Genomic DNA, 17,700 nt, shown 5'->3' with positions numbered 1-17,700 from the left:
TTGATTAAAAGCTTGTTTTGACGAGAAATTCTTTGCCAAGAAATTACTTTCTCAGTGCAAAGAAAGCATCTGATATGATGACACTTTGAAATCTTTTATTTCCAGAACTACACGAAAATTTTATGTTGAAGTCTCAAGACTAAATGAACCTACATGATCTCTGTATTTGAGCCAAATTTTCAATTTGAGCCTAATTACGAGAAGAGAGGTTTCTAAATGTTCTCAGGATGATTGGATGTTCACAATACAGCAGGTTTTGCCAGCAGAGATGCTTTTAAGAGAAGTATCTATGTGACTCTTGCTTATGTAGTACTATAATTATTCTGGTTTATTGCCAAAAGAACACCCTATTTTTTTAACTCCTTGTTCACAGCAGCTAGTGAAAAGCAACCTTATTTTGTGTTTGTTTTTTTTTTCCAAAATAGCAAAATTAGACAGAAGTATAAATTAAAATTCAAATTCCAAAACTGTGTGCAGATAAAACCTTATGTAGTTAGAAAAACTGTGTGAAGTCCATACATTACACAGCATTGTTACTGAATACTTCACAGGTGTTTTTTGATTGTAGTGGAAATTAAATGCTTTGTGTTTTCATTTTCCCCATTCCATTGTGGGTCTTAAGTCTTCTTTAAGAGTGAATTGACATACAGTTCTGTGACCTTACAGCACCAATCTGTTTAAAGTCAAAAATCTGGTAATATTTATTTTGCAAGGCAGGTCTCTTACTAAAACAAATATGCACTAAATAACAAATTATCCTGCTCAGTCTTATTACAAAAACAAAGAATGAGAACAACTTGAGTTTACTTAATCAAGAATTAGATGTGAGTATGTGTAAGCTTATACCTAAATACAGGCAACTACCCAGTTGGAAGTGTATATCCAGAGCTGAAATAGGTGAGAACAAGTAGAAACTCTCAGCAAGCACAATCTATGTCCCACTGTACAGAATGCATAGAGTGAAATAAAAGCCAGCTATATAAACATCTCTAGAAGGTCCATGCAAATGACACACCTCTGTTGCTGCAGATTTTGCCATCTGGAGATGTGCATCTCTTCTTGATCTCCCAGGGGCTGATGTCACACTGGAATTCACATTTATCTCCATGCCAACCAGCCTCACAGTAACAGTTTCCACAGTAACACTTTCCATGGCCTTAAGCCAAAACAAATTTTGTACAGTGAGAAAGAGGCCGGTTTTTAAAAGGCATTAACAATTTCACTGTTTTGATCTTTTCTTTTAAAAACTTTTACCGCTAGATTCAGAATAGAAACAATTTATAGTCCATGTATGAATACATAAAATCAGACAAAAGATATCTAAACTACACTTTCCCCCTCTATTTTAGAGCCGGTTTTCCTTTAATCATAGATTAAATCTAATCAATAAACACTAACTGACAACATCATTTTTATACTTTTAATATTTTTTTTTGTTTGTTTGTTTTTTTTACTTTATGGACAAGTTTTAAGACCGTAATCATTAAAATTTAAGCACAGCTTTACACGTCAAGGTAGGACACATACTTGGCATGTCTAATAACACATTTTGTGTTCTTGACTCCTCAGCTAGTTGCAGCAAAAATATCTTGATTTATTACACACCAACTACATTGTATATGGCTTCCTTTCTTCCCCTCTGTCAAGATGATTTTTGAACATGGCTAAACCAGATCATTAAGGAAAATTATTTTCAAAATTAATCTTTCAGATGTTCAATTAACAATACATACATATCCCAAAAAAGATGACTGCATCATTCAAGTCTGGGTGAAACCAGCTCCAGAATAGTTTCATCTGCTAAGGTGTGCACGTGTGCCATGTGCTTCACAGCATAAAGCTTTTAAATTAAGTAGTTGCAATTCTTACTAATCTAAGAGCTCCCAAATCTGGACTTCAGAGGACCATTCTGCATACTCTCATTTAAAATCCCTACTTAATCCCAGGATTTTAAAAAAAAGTTCTTTTTGCCTTCAAAGGCCCTTAAATAAATAGAATTTTGCTGTCTGTGTAAGGAAAAGACAGAGAAAGATTTGACACAAGTACTCTCTCTCTTCAGACACACACACAAAGCACTGCCACCAGATATGAATAGTCTGGGAGCAGACTGGAACACTCTTGTGGGCATATGGACACAATCTGCACGTGTGTAGCTTGAGCAATGTTTGTAGCACCTTCCAGCTCAAACACAGGCCTCCTTCTCAACACAGGCAACAGCATTTATAATGCCATAAATGGTGTGTATTGCACAATTCTTGAGTGCAGGTTACTGCCTTATAATGACATGAAAGAACAGTTTGAATTTTGGTTGCTTTTCTGTCTGTCAGCGGAGTTAATTTCATCTTATTTTTTTGCCTTTCCAATCACAGATGAAATTCATTATTCATTCCTTTCTCTTCTTATCTTCCTGATTCTGAGTTATCATCCTACATTTATTCCCAGTATTTTTAATTTTTTCTTCCTTGACAAAATTCCTAATAATCTATGTTCTGGTTTGTTTTTTGGGTTTTTTTTTCTATATGTTCTCCATTCTGCTCTCTCTTATCTGTGTCAGAAAGCATTCACATTCTTCATATATATTCTACTGAAGACAGACACACTAAGCTATGAATTGCCTTAGTGATTTATCTTGTACAATTCTCTTTGCAGTTCTTCCAAAAAGAGGAGAATGTCACAGGATTTATTCGTTCTTTAACCTTACGGTTTGCTCATTTTTACATCTGAAATTTGCACTTAGAATTTGCAGCGTGAAGTCTTGCAAATAGAGGTACTTTTATTTTAAGCCATACATTCAGTAAAGATATTTTGTAGAACCATGCAGTTAAATAATAGCCTGTATTAATCATCACTTTTCTTGCACTCATTAAGATACATACCTGTACAAATCTCTCCTGTTTCATCATCAATGCATTCTCTGTCATCACATTCACAAAATTTGCCATATACCAGTCCATTTTCTTCTGAGTTAGCGCATTGGCACCTGCCACACTGACATGTGCCTGTAAACATTTAAGAGACGTTACCCAATGACTGCAGATTATAGAAACTATGAGTTTCATTAGTGTGTCAGAGATGCTACATATTTTATTTCTGAGAAGGCTGAAATCTAAAGATCATCCACACAAAGACAGACATAGAAATTATCCATATCAACAAAAAGTCTAATCTTAGCTGTGTTTCTAAGCCTAATCTTAGCTGTGATAGAGCATTCAAGTGCCGTTGAAGTGTAAAGCTGTTTTGTCACAGTATAAACCACACAAAAAAACCGAAAAAACCCAAGCAAGCAAAAACAAAACAAAAAAAAAAAAAAAAAAACCACAAAAAATTTTCTGACATAATGAAAAACCAGAGCACTCGGGCAATGCAGCAAAGGATGCAAATGGATTTGTAAACAGATCTCTCTTCTATCACCGCTCATCATGTCACAAATTTGCTCCTTGTGTTTTGAGAAGAGCTGCCCCTCAGCTCAGTGGCTGCCTCCCTCCATGACCTGCTCTCCTTAATAGGAAGAAATTCTTTTATTGCTCCCTGGGAAAGAAGAATCCCTCTTTTCCTTCAGAGGGGCTATCTGATCTGAGATCATGAGTAACTGTACAAATGAGTTCCACAGTTAAAACAAAAAAACAAAAACAAAACAAAACAAAAAAAACCAAACAAAAAAACCCCAAAACAACATGAAATGACATTAGAAACAAAAGTATTACTATGCCACTCATATAACAACCTCCTTGTCCCTACCTTTATTAAAACTGAAAGAGTGGGAACTTTGTGCACTATCACATTACTGTGGCCTTCGGGCCAGTGGTCTCAAACAAGTTGTTTCAGTAGTCAATGGCATCACTATGCCAGCAAGTACAGATTTTTTTAAAATTCACTTCACAACATTCATACTCCTCTCATGGCGTCCATGTGTATTTTTGTAAACACAGTTATTGGCATCAGAGAAGTTCTCCAAAATAGAAGTTTTATGCTGATATTACACAAGAATTGCAGAAACCAGTTGATGTTTTTACCCTCACAAGCATAGCGTGACTTTTAATAAACGTCACGTTAATCCAAAGAACAGAAGTATTGGGCTTTGTGACAGACATGGTCATTCTAAAAGTAAATTGTAAAAATGTATGCAAGAGCTAATATAGTAAGGTAATAACAATGATAATACAACCGATAATACAATATAAGTAACCTACTGAACTAGAGCTATTTGCTACAATTACTCGGTAAACAAATACAAATGTAATTTTTGAGAGAACTGTCATGATTACAGATAATTCCTGAACAGAAAAGAAGATAAAACTGAAAATTGATTCTTATACTGGTCAGAGATTCTAAACGGGTCAGAGAGCTGGTGTATAATAAAAACATTCATTCCTTCCACTGGGGAAAGAGAAAATTGCTCACATAGAGAACCTCAGTTTAGGGAGGATACTCTAGTTGTTCTGACAAATGATTAGGAACTAAGTCAGAAAAATGAATTTTTAGGTGGATCTCGATTGGTTACTGAAAAAAGCTACAATAAATTATTATCTGTGTTTGTAACAGTTCATGCCATCCCTTCCTATCTTTTGTTGGCAATTACAAAACAGAGCCCAGACCTCAATGACAGTGTTAGTAGCAGATCAAAAAGCAATCCCACCAAGACAAAACACAGCCCATCAAAGTTAGCCAAACTCCCTAGTCAGTCTCACTGGAATTCCTGTCCTGTTTAATACTAGCAAAAGCAAAACCATTTATTCTTCTCATGATGCCACAAACACTTCCCCCTTAGCTACTTGGAGTGGCTGTTAAGCTATGTTCATTTTCCTGTGAAGACTGGGGCCACTTCTAACCAGGGAAAGAGGCTCTTTTTTAAGAAGTTTGAATAAGTACAGCAAGATATACTTATTTTTGAAAGTCAGTTTCTCATTTAGCTATCTCTCATGGCTCTCTTGATAGCAAGTTTCATACATCTGTTGTTAGACATTAAGCGTATCATTTACTCAGTGTGCTGCATGCTAATAGTTTTATGTTGAACTGGTTTCTTACCCTGTTCTACCTTCTCTCTAACAAGTCCCACAAATTTTTGCTCATGTCAGCAACTAACCTGCGAGAAATTTACTTGTATGTGTGGATTCCAACAGAAATTAAAGACCAGCAATGGTGAGCAAAAGTGGCATTCTTAAAACATTTTTCCACTTGGAGGTCAATGTAATGGAAAAACCAGAAGGCAATTTCTGGTCCCAAAACTTAATTGGTAGAAAATGCCCTTTAAAATGGTACCATTCTTCAATAAAGTCTTCTAAAATGCCATTTGGTTTTCCTCTGAATTTTTTTTTTTCAAGGAAAAGACCTTTTTAAGTTAGGATGTTTATAAAACTAAAAAATTAGAGTATAGAGTGTTACCAAATCAGAATAGTGAAGATGGAAATGCTCCTTTAAATGATTCAATGCATCTTCTACAACTGATTTTAATAATCACAGGTACAATTCAAAAGTGTCTCAAAAAAATTGCACAGCTTATTAATGTCCAGGAAAAATATTTGCAAATGCCATTTCTGAATTCTGTAAACACAAACACTTGATAGAAGTTACATCACTTCCAGTGTTAATGCCATTGCAACAGCATTCTGATGAGGAAAATAAATTGCACAGTTGCAGCTGCATCAACTCACAACAGCTGTGGATAAATCAGAGTACTATAGTAGGTGTTCCTCATCAGTGCACATTATATGCACAGAAATAAGCCTATGGGAAAATTAAACATTTTAGTACACCTACAGTTACTCTGAGTCTCATGAAACATACTATACAAAAGCACTAGTTAGAAATGACAGTGATTCTCAAGATAACACTGGGAGAGCACTAAGGTATCAAAAGCAACAAAAGACATCTTACCTGCACCAGAACAGATGATATCTTGAGAATTCTTGCACATTTCATTGCTTTTCTTCCTTGTAAGATTGCAAGTAGTTGGATACTGACAAGCTTCACCGTACCATCCTTCATCACATTTGCACTTCCCACAGTCACACTTTCCATGGCCTAGCAAAGGAAGGAAAGAGTGTGTCAAGACCCTTCTTTCCTCATTCAGAAAGTGGTATTTCCTTATCCAGCTTTTAAAATAGATTCCATCAATTACATCTTTAAATGAACATGACTAACAGATGAACTTAACAGAGTTCATATGCAATTAAAAATAGCAGGGAGACAGCCAGCACATGGCTCCACCAAGGGCAAGGCCTGCCTGACCAACTTGCGCCATTTTATGATGGAATGACTACATCAGCGGACAAGGGAAGACCTGCAGACAAAATTTATCTGAACTTCTGTAGAGTATTAGAGACAGTTGCCCACAACATCCTTCTCTAAACTGGAGAGAGATAGATTTGATGGGTGAGGTGTCAGGGGCACAAGGACTTGGCTGGGGTCACACTGAGAGTCCTGGAGGACACCACTGACAGGGGGAGTCCCTCAGGGGTCTGTACTGCGACCAGTGTTATTGATTATCTTCCTAATGACACAGACAAATGGATCAAATGCACCCTCTGCAAATTTGGAGATGTCACCAAGCTGAGTGGGGCAACTGACACCACTGAAGAATGTGATGCCATCCAGAGGGACATGGACAGGCTCAAGAAGAAGGTCCCTTGGAATCTCATGTGGATTAACAAGATCAAGTGCAAGGTGCTGCACCTGGGCTGGGGCAACTCCCAGGATCAACACAGGCTGGGGGATGAACAGACCAGAAGCAGCTCTGCCCAGAAGGACTTGGGGGCACTGGTGGATGAGAGGCTGGACAATTTTCTTTATTTATGTTACATACAAATTGTCATTTTTTACACTAACTTCCAGGAGCAAACTTTCAGTACTTCATTCTGTAGCATTCCTATACAATTTTAGGTAGTAAATGTGAAAACAATTGCATCTCTTTCAAAACAGAATTAAATTTTAAAATACATATCTTTTAAATATATATCCGATTTACATAATATTCCCATCCTATCAATGCATCTTAAAACCAGAATCTAACTGCAGTCTATTTTAAATACATTTATTCCCCTGGTTAGAGTCAACTGCCTGAAAAATACAAGCCCAGTCTGCTGCCAGTAAGAAGGAGTTTAAATAATTATTATAAATGACAATTTTAATTAGAAAAAAATTATTTTGTTGCTCAAGAAAACTGCTTGCTTTCCAACATGGTTCTAAGACAAGATACAGTTCAATAGCTGCAAAAAACATAAAGCAATAAAGCAAAAACATAAGAGAATGTGTTAGTTATTGTTTCAAAACATGAGTTGCCATCTTAAAAATTGCTGAATAACTCTCCATTGGTAAAGTAAAAGAAAAAAAAAAAAAAAAAAAGGACATAAAATACAGAATAAAACCTACTCTAGTGACTACTCTGCTTCACTGACAGACAACTGCATAAAGCCAATCCAGAAAGTGGTGGTAAATCCTAGGGCAGCTTACAAAAATGTAAAGGAAAAACATATCAATTTTCCTTCCTTTGAAGGATTGCTTGTCACTATGACTTTGCATTCTCTATGTTAGGCACTACTGTGATTTAACAGTTTGATGTCTGCTGGTGAAGAAAAGATATTCTAATAAAAGTAGGACTCATTTTCTCATTCCCATGTCTAAATGACAGAGTAAGGCAGAAACCACTCTGTATCAATTATTACCAATGGTCCAGCAGCACTAACCTCTCTCAGTTAGAGATACCCTAATCTAACGCATGATGCATGAAGGAAATGAATAATTTCACTTAAAATGCAAAACAGTCTGTTGAAAGAAAATTAATAAATATTCTCATGAAAGAGGTTATGCAGAGGAGTTATTTACAAGAAAACACCAAAAATCCAAAATTAATAAAGTTTTGAGATGTAATGGACGATCATTTGCACCCAACCAAAAGAAACTGTCAGGAATCTAACTAGCATGAATTTGTAAGATTGCACACATGATTTTCACCTTTACCATCCCTTAAAATACATTAATTTTGCCATTTGGATTTTTTTTAATTGCAAAGCAATGGCAATATTCTGCACAAAAATCTGGTTGAAAGGACTATATTGAAGTGTAGAAGGCTATAACTCCCTGCCATAACTTGTATATCTCGCTGCATTTTCCCTGCCACATGGATAATGCAATTGATCTGCAAGTCAGTTTGACATAGGAATCCCCTTCTTGCTTATTTCCCACACCCACATGTACCAATATTACTGCCTTCCTCAAGACAAAAATAATGATGTGATGAAGTATAAACCAAGTATGCGATAAATTGTAAGAAAATTATAAAAAGCACAGAAGTTAACTACTGGGTAAGATAAAAAAACCTTTTCTTTAAGAGACGTTTTTGTAGGATCCCATTTGTTGTGTATAAATTTCCACATTATTTAGAAAACATATAATTTTATGAAATAGTAAATAAGGAGTAGCTATCACTATGGAAGCTGTGAGGTGAGATTGCAGTTTCCCAAAAAATAAATTTTAGCACTGAAAGGTAGACCCAGTTATTTGAGGATGTGACAAAGAACATGAGAAAAGTGAAGTATAAGACCTCACTAAATAGACAAAGTGCTGGTCAAGAAAGCTGTATCTCAAAGTGATGACACATTCATTCCATTTTTTAAAAAATTAACTGCAGCACAAATAAATGCTAAACAACAATCAGAACTCCACACTAAAAATCATCACCAACAACACATCAACAAAAAAAGAAAAAAAAAAAAGGAAGACTCAAGAAAATGCAATAATTCCTTTAAGAAAAAGACTGTCTGAAGACGGTGAAAAACTTGGAGTTTCAAACATTGGGAGAAACATTTTATAACAAAGGACTTCATTTCTAACTAGATGAGCAGTCACCTCAGAGGATATCTGGAATATGCAGAAAGCTTTTAGGGTGTAATATAAAATAAATATGTGAGGAAAACTGTCAGATGTCAGAAAATATATGAAGAAAGTGAGAACAGAAAACGTTAGGCAAGGTCAGATCTTGCAAAATTCCAAGTACTAAAATGCACTTTCATAATCCAAATAAAAAGAAAACAGGAAAAAAGAGTGGCTTCACCAAGCAGAAAAAACCAGTTAAGATTAAAGACAATTTACAGGCAGTCCAAAACAAAGCTAATACAGGGATGTTGACTACCAGTAGCAAATGCAGTGTGGCTAATGATATGCTCTCTGGAAATGAAAATTACTCATCCAAGATGAGAAGAAAACAAAGACATAAAATTATTTTTAAGGATGTGTCTGCATCAAGAGGGCAATACTCCATAACCTCCATTTGAGAGTACTTAAAATACCTGTGCATGAAAGGGCAGTTCAGCAACAAAGACTATTAATGAATCTATCAGGCTGGCAACCAAGGATCTGAAAAATAAAACCTAGCTTTTATTTCTTTTAAGCAAAAGGAGTGCACATGATCCAGACAACATTAAAAAAATGCCTGTTACCTCCTGAGCTGTGCCAGGATTTGAAATAAACTATGAAGCCTTGCATAGCTACAGTCATTGAAGTAATGTAAATGGAATATAATGAATAACAGCTTTACCCTAAAATAGACTAGCATTATGCCAAAATAACCTGGTATATCTTTTTTGAGCTAATGAATATTCTAAGAAAAGGAACACGGGAAATCCATGTGATAGGATTGTATGTGTTGGACACAATGCCTCCCATGAAAGGAAAAATTATTCTGGAAAAAATGCTCTAGAAATGACAAAGAATCACAACACAGTTTAAAGGAAGGAAACAACATTAGGACAAAAAGGCATATTACTGGAATAGAAGATGTCTAGCTAAGTTTCAAATGATGTGTTTGGAACTCTGTGTGTTTTACTGATACTGATAAAGAAATTCAGATAATACAAACAACATTTGGCAATAATAAGCCTGTAAATCCTCACTGAAGAGGTGAAGAGGTAAGATCATACAAAAATAACTGGACTGACAACCTGAAGGACCAAAATAGTAAAAGTGGATTGAAGCTGGAAATAGAGGCACAGAATTACAGACTAGGGGCAAGGAAATGATGCCACAGTCTAATGCCACCCCAGCTGGAAACAGCAAGAAGAATGTGACTGCATGTTGACATCAGATCTGGAAACATGGTGTGACTAAGCCTTCAGCTGACAAGTGTCTGAGATGTACCCATTGGGGATATATCACTAGGGACAGGAAGTGGTAACAAATCTGCATTTGAAATTATTCACACAATGCATAGGATGTGGTCCTGAGCCCAGTTTATCCTTGAAAACTGCCATTAGGTCTCTAAACTTTGCAAGACTAAGTCAAGTTATCCAGGGAAAATATCTGCAGAATTTTTGTCACTTGCAAAGTTACAATTGGTTGGGAATTAAAATATCTGAGCAGAAAGATGGTAATTTAAACCATAAACATTTGGTTCTGATCACATACTTTTCTGCTTAGACCCTTGACCTCAACCTAAGTGCCTTCTAAAATATTTTTCTGCTATATACACATGCATGCCTACAGGTCCAAGAGCAAAGACACAAAGGTAAAATCTCTGATAAAAAGTTCTGAATGCACATCTGTATTGCACGTATTCAGGGCATCGATTTGGAAGCCTGCTTTTGCTGAGCTCTGTGTGCAATCCATCATGAGAGACAGGCACTTCTGCAGAGTGACTCAGGCCCTGTGTGGGCTGAACAGACCTCAGAGGTTGTCTATCTTTTCACTGAACTGCTGGGAAGCTGGGACTTGGGAGTTTGATGCATCATTAAATAGCTTTGCATGAAAATACAGATTATTCCTTTATGTTCTTTTGCTTCACTTATCTATACAATATTCAATGTCAGGGTTTAAATATTCTGACATATTTTGAATATAAAAAGGAGCATGATATCAGCTTAGTTACAGGTTGAACTGCATTGCTTTATGAAAATAATTGTATTAAATAATTATTGGATTGACCAGAAACTAAGTTTGAGCATTGCTTTGGTTTTTATGGGTCAGCAGAAATTGCATCATTCGGCAGTGCTATTGGGTTTTTTGTGCATCTTACTGGAAAAGATTCTCTCCATGTTTGTACCTGTTTTCTTTAATGTTTTTTATTACATTACATTCACTGTGACTGAAATTTGCTACATCCTTGTGCTTAAACTTTCCATAGGCAATGAAATCAGTCAAAACAAACTACTTGGTTTGTCACCTCCCATGCTCTTCCTAAGAGCATGTGGGAATGTATGCATGTTTATCTGCCATGACTATCTTTGCTACAGAGCAGTGGTGGGACACAAAAATGTAGACTCCTTAACAGAAAGAAAAAATAAGAAAAGACTGGTCTTCAAGACCTTAAATTGAAAAAAAAGGTGACTAGGTTTAACACCTATATCTTTAATTTTCTGGATAACATTTGCCACACAAAAACATCACCGGGAGTCCAAATGATGAGCTTAAAAACCCTTCTTTATAAAGAAAATATTGATAATTGATTTTGTCATAGAATTTTTGGAAAGGATAAACATCTTGGTATTTCAGAGTTTTGAGATGTTTTGTGCGAGTAGAGGTAGGTAGTTTAAAAGCAAACAGCCCAATGAAGCAACAGGCTACCTTTGAAATTACAGTCACTATTTTTCTCAGCACGACTAATAGAGTCCTCTCTGTCTAGAATGAACTGTGAAACTATGGTCATGTGATTATTAAACTGCTAAAGCTTTTAAATAAATTCTTGGCTCATTGAGTAAACACAACTGGAAATACTGCCTTTGGAATAATACCTATTTATGTGGTTGTGCCACATTAGTTATAGCAAAGTAACCCTCACATCAAAAGATGTGTCTTACTTGAGTGCAAAGATCCACGCTGTTTGGCCAGACACTAAAATACACTCAGATGTCCTTGCTGCCACATGTTTTTGATAGCAAAAGCCCAATGATTCTATGTAAGAACACAATTGAGGGCAGTTCTCACTTTAAAATTGTAATGGAATCAATTTTATACAGGCAGGTGAGATGCTTATGCTAAGATAAGGATTTCTCTCTCAAGCATGAAGTTAGTCATCAGAAGAAAATCAGCAGCTGGAATGATAAATGAATTGGGCACATTACTATGCATTTTTAGCAACCCCTGAATGATTTCTGAAGTGCTTTTTAAATCTGAAAAAACTAATTCATTAAATGGGTGAAGAAATATGAAGAATTTTTTGTTCTGGATTCCAAATTCTGATTGAGATATTAGACAGGAATGATAATTGAATTGTAAGAGTAGAAAATGTTGGGAAAAAAAATTAAAACTTTTTTCACTTTCAGCCTAGACCAGCACAATGAGGATGTTTTTAATATTTCTTTCCAAATGGATACCTTTCTTTCCAGTAGTAAGTGAAATAGATTGTGCTGCTTTGCACCAATGAAAAACTAGTGAAAACATTTCAGATTACACAAGATAGGATTTGCAAAACGGACTACTCTGTCTAACCGCATTTGAGATTATCAGTAACTGTGACTTGAACTCAGATGAAGCATTTTTCTGAATCTTCTTTTTCAGAATTGTTAGAGTCGCAGTTTTAGGGGGGAAAAAATAAGAAGTAGTTTGTGTTATTACTTGTTTCTCCGTCTCAGTATATTTAATTAATCTCTTTTTAGGGTTGGGGTCCTGGTTGTCGATGTTGCATTGCCTCCAAAAAAGCCAGGTCTTCTTGGCACTGAGGTTTTCACAAGAATACTGCCTCCTCCTTCACATCACAACCACTTGTTTTTCTCCTTGTGCTGATAGGATGAGGTTAAACTATGGATTGACCAAGAGCACTGGAATTTAAAAACAATGCTCAAAAACTCCAGGAGGAAATTTCAAGGGAAAAGCAGCCTGATGATAACAAAATTTCAAGCCAATTTTGTCACTGAAGCTCCTTTATCAACAAGCCACAGTCCTGATAAGAATTTCATCAGAGATTTTAAAAGCAACACAGAAGGAGAGACCTTTAAGGATGAAAAGAAATTTAACCTTATCTCCCTCTCAAAAGGCTATTAAAAATGAAAAGAAAACTCACTACATTGGAACTCAGATGCTCTCACATTAAACCAATTTATCCACGTTTATTTAAGGTGTCCAGACCTCGGAGTAGCCCAGAGGAAGAGAGAAAACCACTGAGCACTGGGGAGCCTGAGAGACTGAGTGACACAGAAAAGCACACAAGGTCTGCAGCACAGTTTGCCTCTCAATGCTCTACAGTGATTGGATTCCCCACACACGTTTAAGTTTATCTGAAATGGATTTTCAGAGTTAAAATGAAAATTGATGACCAACCATCTCAATCTAGTTATTACTGGAAGCATCTTGATAATGAAAACTTCATAAATGTTGTTAAATCCGAACTCCAACACAGGTATGGATTAAACCAAAACAAATGACTGTAGGATCTTACTATGGAAAAGCAAAAAAAATTCCACTTGCGCCGTGTGTTGGAGGGATCACTTACAATAGTGTTTTAGTAAACAAAACCAAACAGTGTTCTAAAATCAAAAAAGCAATCAGAACTTGCATTAAAATAGAGAAAAATCACCAGAGATAAGTGTGAGGGCATGACTGCTGATAGTATTTAATTTTCAGGTTATTAACCAACTAGACACAATGGCTATTTCTAGTATACATACTCTAAAGTATTTACAGCAATAACATCTTTGTTTCATGTTGACTTGTGTCAGTGTGAACTCAGAAGTTTATAAATCTTCTAATCATCTCTGAATACAAGTTGTGCAAATAAGCTAATTTAAAAGTACTATTGCTAAATTTGGAGATAAAAAGTATTAGCATTTGCTGAAGAGTATTTTAAGAAAACACTTAAAATTTAAATCAACGTCATACAGGACATGTATTAGATAAATACATATAATAAGAATCTATGGATCAGATCAAAAAATACCTTAAAATCATTATCTTTAAAAACTAAAATAGATTGGAAAATTAAACTGAAATTTTAAAAAATGAAAAATAAAATTTAAAAAATTGCTGCCACCTGGAAAGTCTGAATACTCTCCACTACTGAGATTATAGTTATCTTTCTCTGCCCAAAGAGGTCATCATGAATAATTTTATTTAGTCTTGGAATTTAAAACTATATTTACTGACAACTGCAATTCTACTGACAAGATTAGAAACTAAATTAAAGTAATGCTTATAAAAGGTTTTTATTGCATATACTGGTCATAGTATTTTTTTTATTTTTATACATGCTACTCTAATGCTAAATTTCAGAATTTCAGAGCAATCGTTTCTGAAATAGGTGAGGAAGAATTTCCACTCTTTTACATGGTCTACTACTTCATATAAATTTTTGAATTTTTTCCCCTCTCAAATATCTGTCTCAGCAGGAAACAGATAAACGTGAGATTGTCTCCTGCACTCTTAAAATCTCTCGGCACATAACTCTTTGTATCAGGTTATACAATTGTGTAGCCCTTTCTATGTTTCCATCCTGCTTCTGCTTAAATGCCTAACAAGGTATTAGAAACTAACATTTTCAGCAAGTAAATCCAAAAAAAAGCGTAACGTCTAATAATTCTTTTAATAATTCTTTTTAATGTCAAAGAACAATGACATAAAAAAAAGGTTTTGGAAGTTAATTTCATGAAAAATTCTAAAATAATTTTTTCATCATGGTTTAGAAAAAAAAATAAAGTAAGCAAGAGATAAAAGTTTTCCAAACATTTCTAATCCGATTTCATTGTTTGCAGTTGCAACACATGGCAGGGGTAATGCATACTTTTAGCACTCAGGGTGCTGGACAGTGCTCTGAGACCAAACAGTCTTTCACATAGCTTGAGTCTTTTACTTGAAGTGTATATAAAACCCACAGCTGTATTTGTAAAAAAACATATGTGTGTTATTACTACACATGTGCACTTAGTATTAAAAAGTTTGTGCCTATCTGTACATAAACATACCTCAAGAAACAAAGACAACCCACATTCCTCTACCTGTAGTAAGAATGTCCAAAATACAAGAAAGCATAAATTTCATTGCTGATCAGTGACCACTTTTTCCCCTCTTGGCTATGGATTCAAATTCCCTGTACAGTGAACTGACTCAATAAAATCAATTGGATATTTTGAATGATAAAAATGAAGGAAAGCAACACTTAGCTGAACCATCTCCAGTTTGTTATCCTGGAGGTGGCACAAGTTGATATCATTTTAAATGTGACTCATGCTGTTTAGACAGATGATATAAATATCTCAGGGAGACAGAGATAAATTAGTTTTATCCATCAAAACAGTCTAGAGTCAAGGCTTCCATTAATAATTCAATTCTTCTGTGAAAGATTTCCTACTTATTTTTAACCAAATGGTTTCTCATTTTTTTTGAAGATCAAAAATAATCAACTTTTAAGTAAGATCTTTAAATAGGCAGAGTAATTTTTAGCTTTTTTAGAGGATTGCTTTTCCATATATTACTGTCCCAGTGTAGACTTTTGCACAGATACTGCACATGTCAAACAAAATTATACCTGAGAGATGAACAACTCCTTTCCATAAGATAACTTTCAGAGAAGTTACCCCTTGTGGGATGGGGGAGAGAACTGGAATGGAAGAAGTGAGAAAACTCGTGGGTTGAGGTAAAGGCTGTTTAATAGGTAAAGTAAAAGCTGTGCACACAAACAAGGCAAAACAAGGAATTCATTCACCACTTCCGATTGGCAGGCAGGTGTTCAGCCATCCTCAGGAAAGCTGCTCTGCATCACACATGACGGTGATTTGGGAAGAGAAACACCATCATTCTGAACATCCCTCCTTCTTTCCCAAGCTATCTATGCTGAGCATGACACCACACAGGATATGCCCATGGTCAGCTGGGGTCAACTATCCTGATCCAGCTCCTTGTGCACCCCTAGCCTGTTCCCTTGTGGGATGAGGGGCAGAAAAAGCCTTGACTCTGTGCAAGTGCTGCACAGCAACAGCTGAAACATCCCTGTGCTGTCAACACTGTTTGCAGCACAGATACAAAACACAGCCACACACCAACTACTGTAAGGAAAGTCATCTGCACAAAAGCAAAAAAGCCAGTACAAGCCCATTTCCTGAGTCCAGTCAGTTTGGTGTGTGCTTCAGGTTGACTAACAAACACTGTCCCAGATACCTTCCACTGGCTCCTTCCATGGTCTGTGGCTACACATAACCTTTTAGTATCTGTAAATCTAAAAGAGATGAACTGAATCTGACTGAAGGACAATTTCTGGCTCCCTGTGAGATTAAAAATATCACCATATCCCCCTATGAAAACCCCACAAATGCTGCAGGGTTTTTTTATTTTAAAAAAGGGCACATACATTTATTAAAAACTGTGCCTCCAAATGCCTGGTCATTAGTACTTAAGATACAGCTAAAGATGATAGGGCTAAAATATACCTTGTTAAATACATACCAAATTTTACCAGTGTATCCGACCACTGAGGGGAAAAAAATAAATCAGAAAGTTATTTAGGAGTAAAGCTATGCTATACACATCACACATTCAAAATGAATGCAGCTGGTACTGCTGTTTACATAGAGCCCAGGTTGACACCACAAACTTGCTTCAAGGACCGGCTGAGCTCAGATTAGCTGTATAACATTTCATTTGCTGCATATTAAATAAGTGGCCACCTGTGTGGCTTTGCCTTTTTCTTCAAGTTCTCATGTGAACATCCTTTTGTTTGACAGTCAAAATGACTCTCAATGGTTACCTCAGAGAATATCCCATAAGAGGTATGAAGGCCACCACAGTGGTGAACCTCAGCGCAGACAGAATTCAGGCAGCCTGACAGGCCTTGATTAGAAGTCCTTCTGATGCTGCACAACTTAAAGAGAGGTAAGGTCTGTTCTGTTCCTTTTTTTTCCTTCTTGTGTTATCACAAATTAAAGATAGCAATAAAAGCTATTTTAAGCAACACCTTATGGAGTCTGAGAGCCTTTATTACCAGGATTAACAACAAGGCCTAGCATAGGTGAGTTACAATTCTCTTGAGCATTCTCTAATGAAATCCCAGGAATTCTACCATTTCCGGGTCTCTGTTGGTCAACAAAATCCTCATTAAACATGCCAGTTACAGAAATGTTACATGGAACAAGCCAGGTGGGTAAGACAGTTCCCAAGAGTACAAAAGTGAGTCAAGTACTATTTACAGTATGGCAAACTTAGTGGCAAAAGGGTCAAAATTACAAGCCGGGCACAATTCTGAGCTGCACACAGGAAAACCTACACCTAATTAAAGCCAATGCACTGAACAAGGCCTGTTTGAGGACTGTGTAGTGAACACTGAGTTAGAAGCTAAAAACTCTATGCTTTATCTCCTTTGCATAGTGAGCTGGAGGGCAGAAAAAGGGACACGTCCTCACAAAACAACTACAGGCCTCCTACAATGACTACACTTTAAAGAAATCTATCACCATCATGAAAGTTACTGCTATTCAGTAATTGTGCTTAAGAAATTACGGATTGGTGACCCAAAGACTTCAATTTTCAAACCCAGGATCTCCTAGATGATGTGCCTTCTCATCTGAAAGAATTATATTAGGTGTTATCTCTTAGAGATAGAAATATTTGTTATCAAAGTTGTATATTATTTACAAAACAATTTATGCAGAATTTCAAGATAAATATAACTAATTGAAATGGATAATTTTATTTAATGGTTTTTAAATGGTGCTTTTACATGTTTAGGAAATTAAGGGATTGCACATTCCTCCTATAGCTCAAGATCATAATTATAATTAACCCTTTTCC

The 17,700-nt window shown here is 35.9% G+C and overlaps 1 protein-coding gene across 1 annotated transcript in view; it reads right to left on the bottom strand.

Annotated features, from left to right (window-relative positions):
• The window catches only part of ITGBL1 (integrin subunit beta like 1), a 126,253-nt gene that overhangs the window by 65,981 nt on the left and 42,572 nt on the right, over positions 1-17,700 (bottom strand). The window contains exons 3-5 of the mRNA XM_054271341.1: positions 5,875-6,021; positions 2,877-2,999; positions 1,016-1,156 (exon numbers count right to left, since the gene is read on the bottom strand). Of these exons, the coding sequence (XP_054127316.1) occupies positions 1,016-1,156; positions 2,877-2,999; positions 5,875-6,021 (411 nt within the window). The remainder of the gene's footprint in view (positions 1-1,015; positions 1,157-2,876; positions 3,000-5,874; positions 6,022-17,700) is intronic.

This window comes from Melozone crissalis, unplaced genomic scaffold, assembly GCF_028551555.1.
Source record: "Melozone crissalis strain CALT ecotype California unplaced genomic scaffold, PUWL_Pcris_2 ptg000013l_1, whole genome shotgun sequence".
NCBI lineage: Eukaryota > Metazoa > Chordata > Aves > Passeriformes > Passerellidae > Melozone > Melozone crissalis.
The sequence above is the reverse complement of the archived record's forward strand: the minus strand, read 5'-3'. Positions and strand labels throughout refer to the sequence as shown.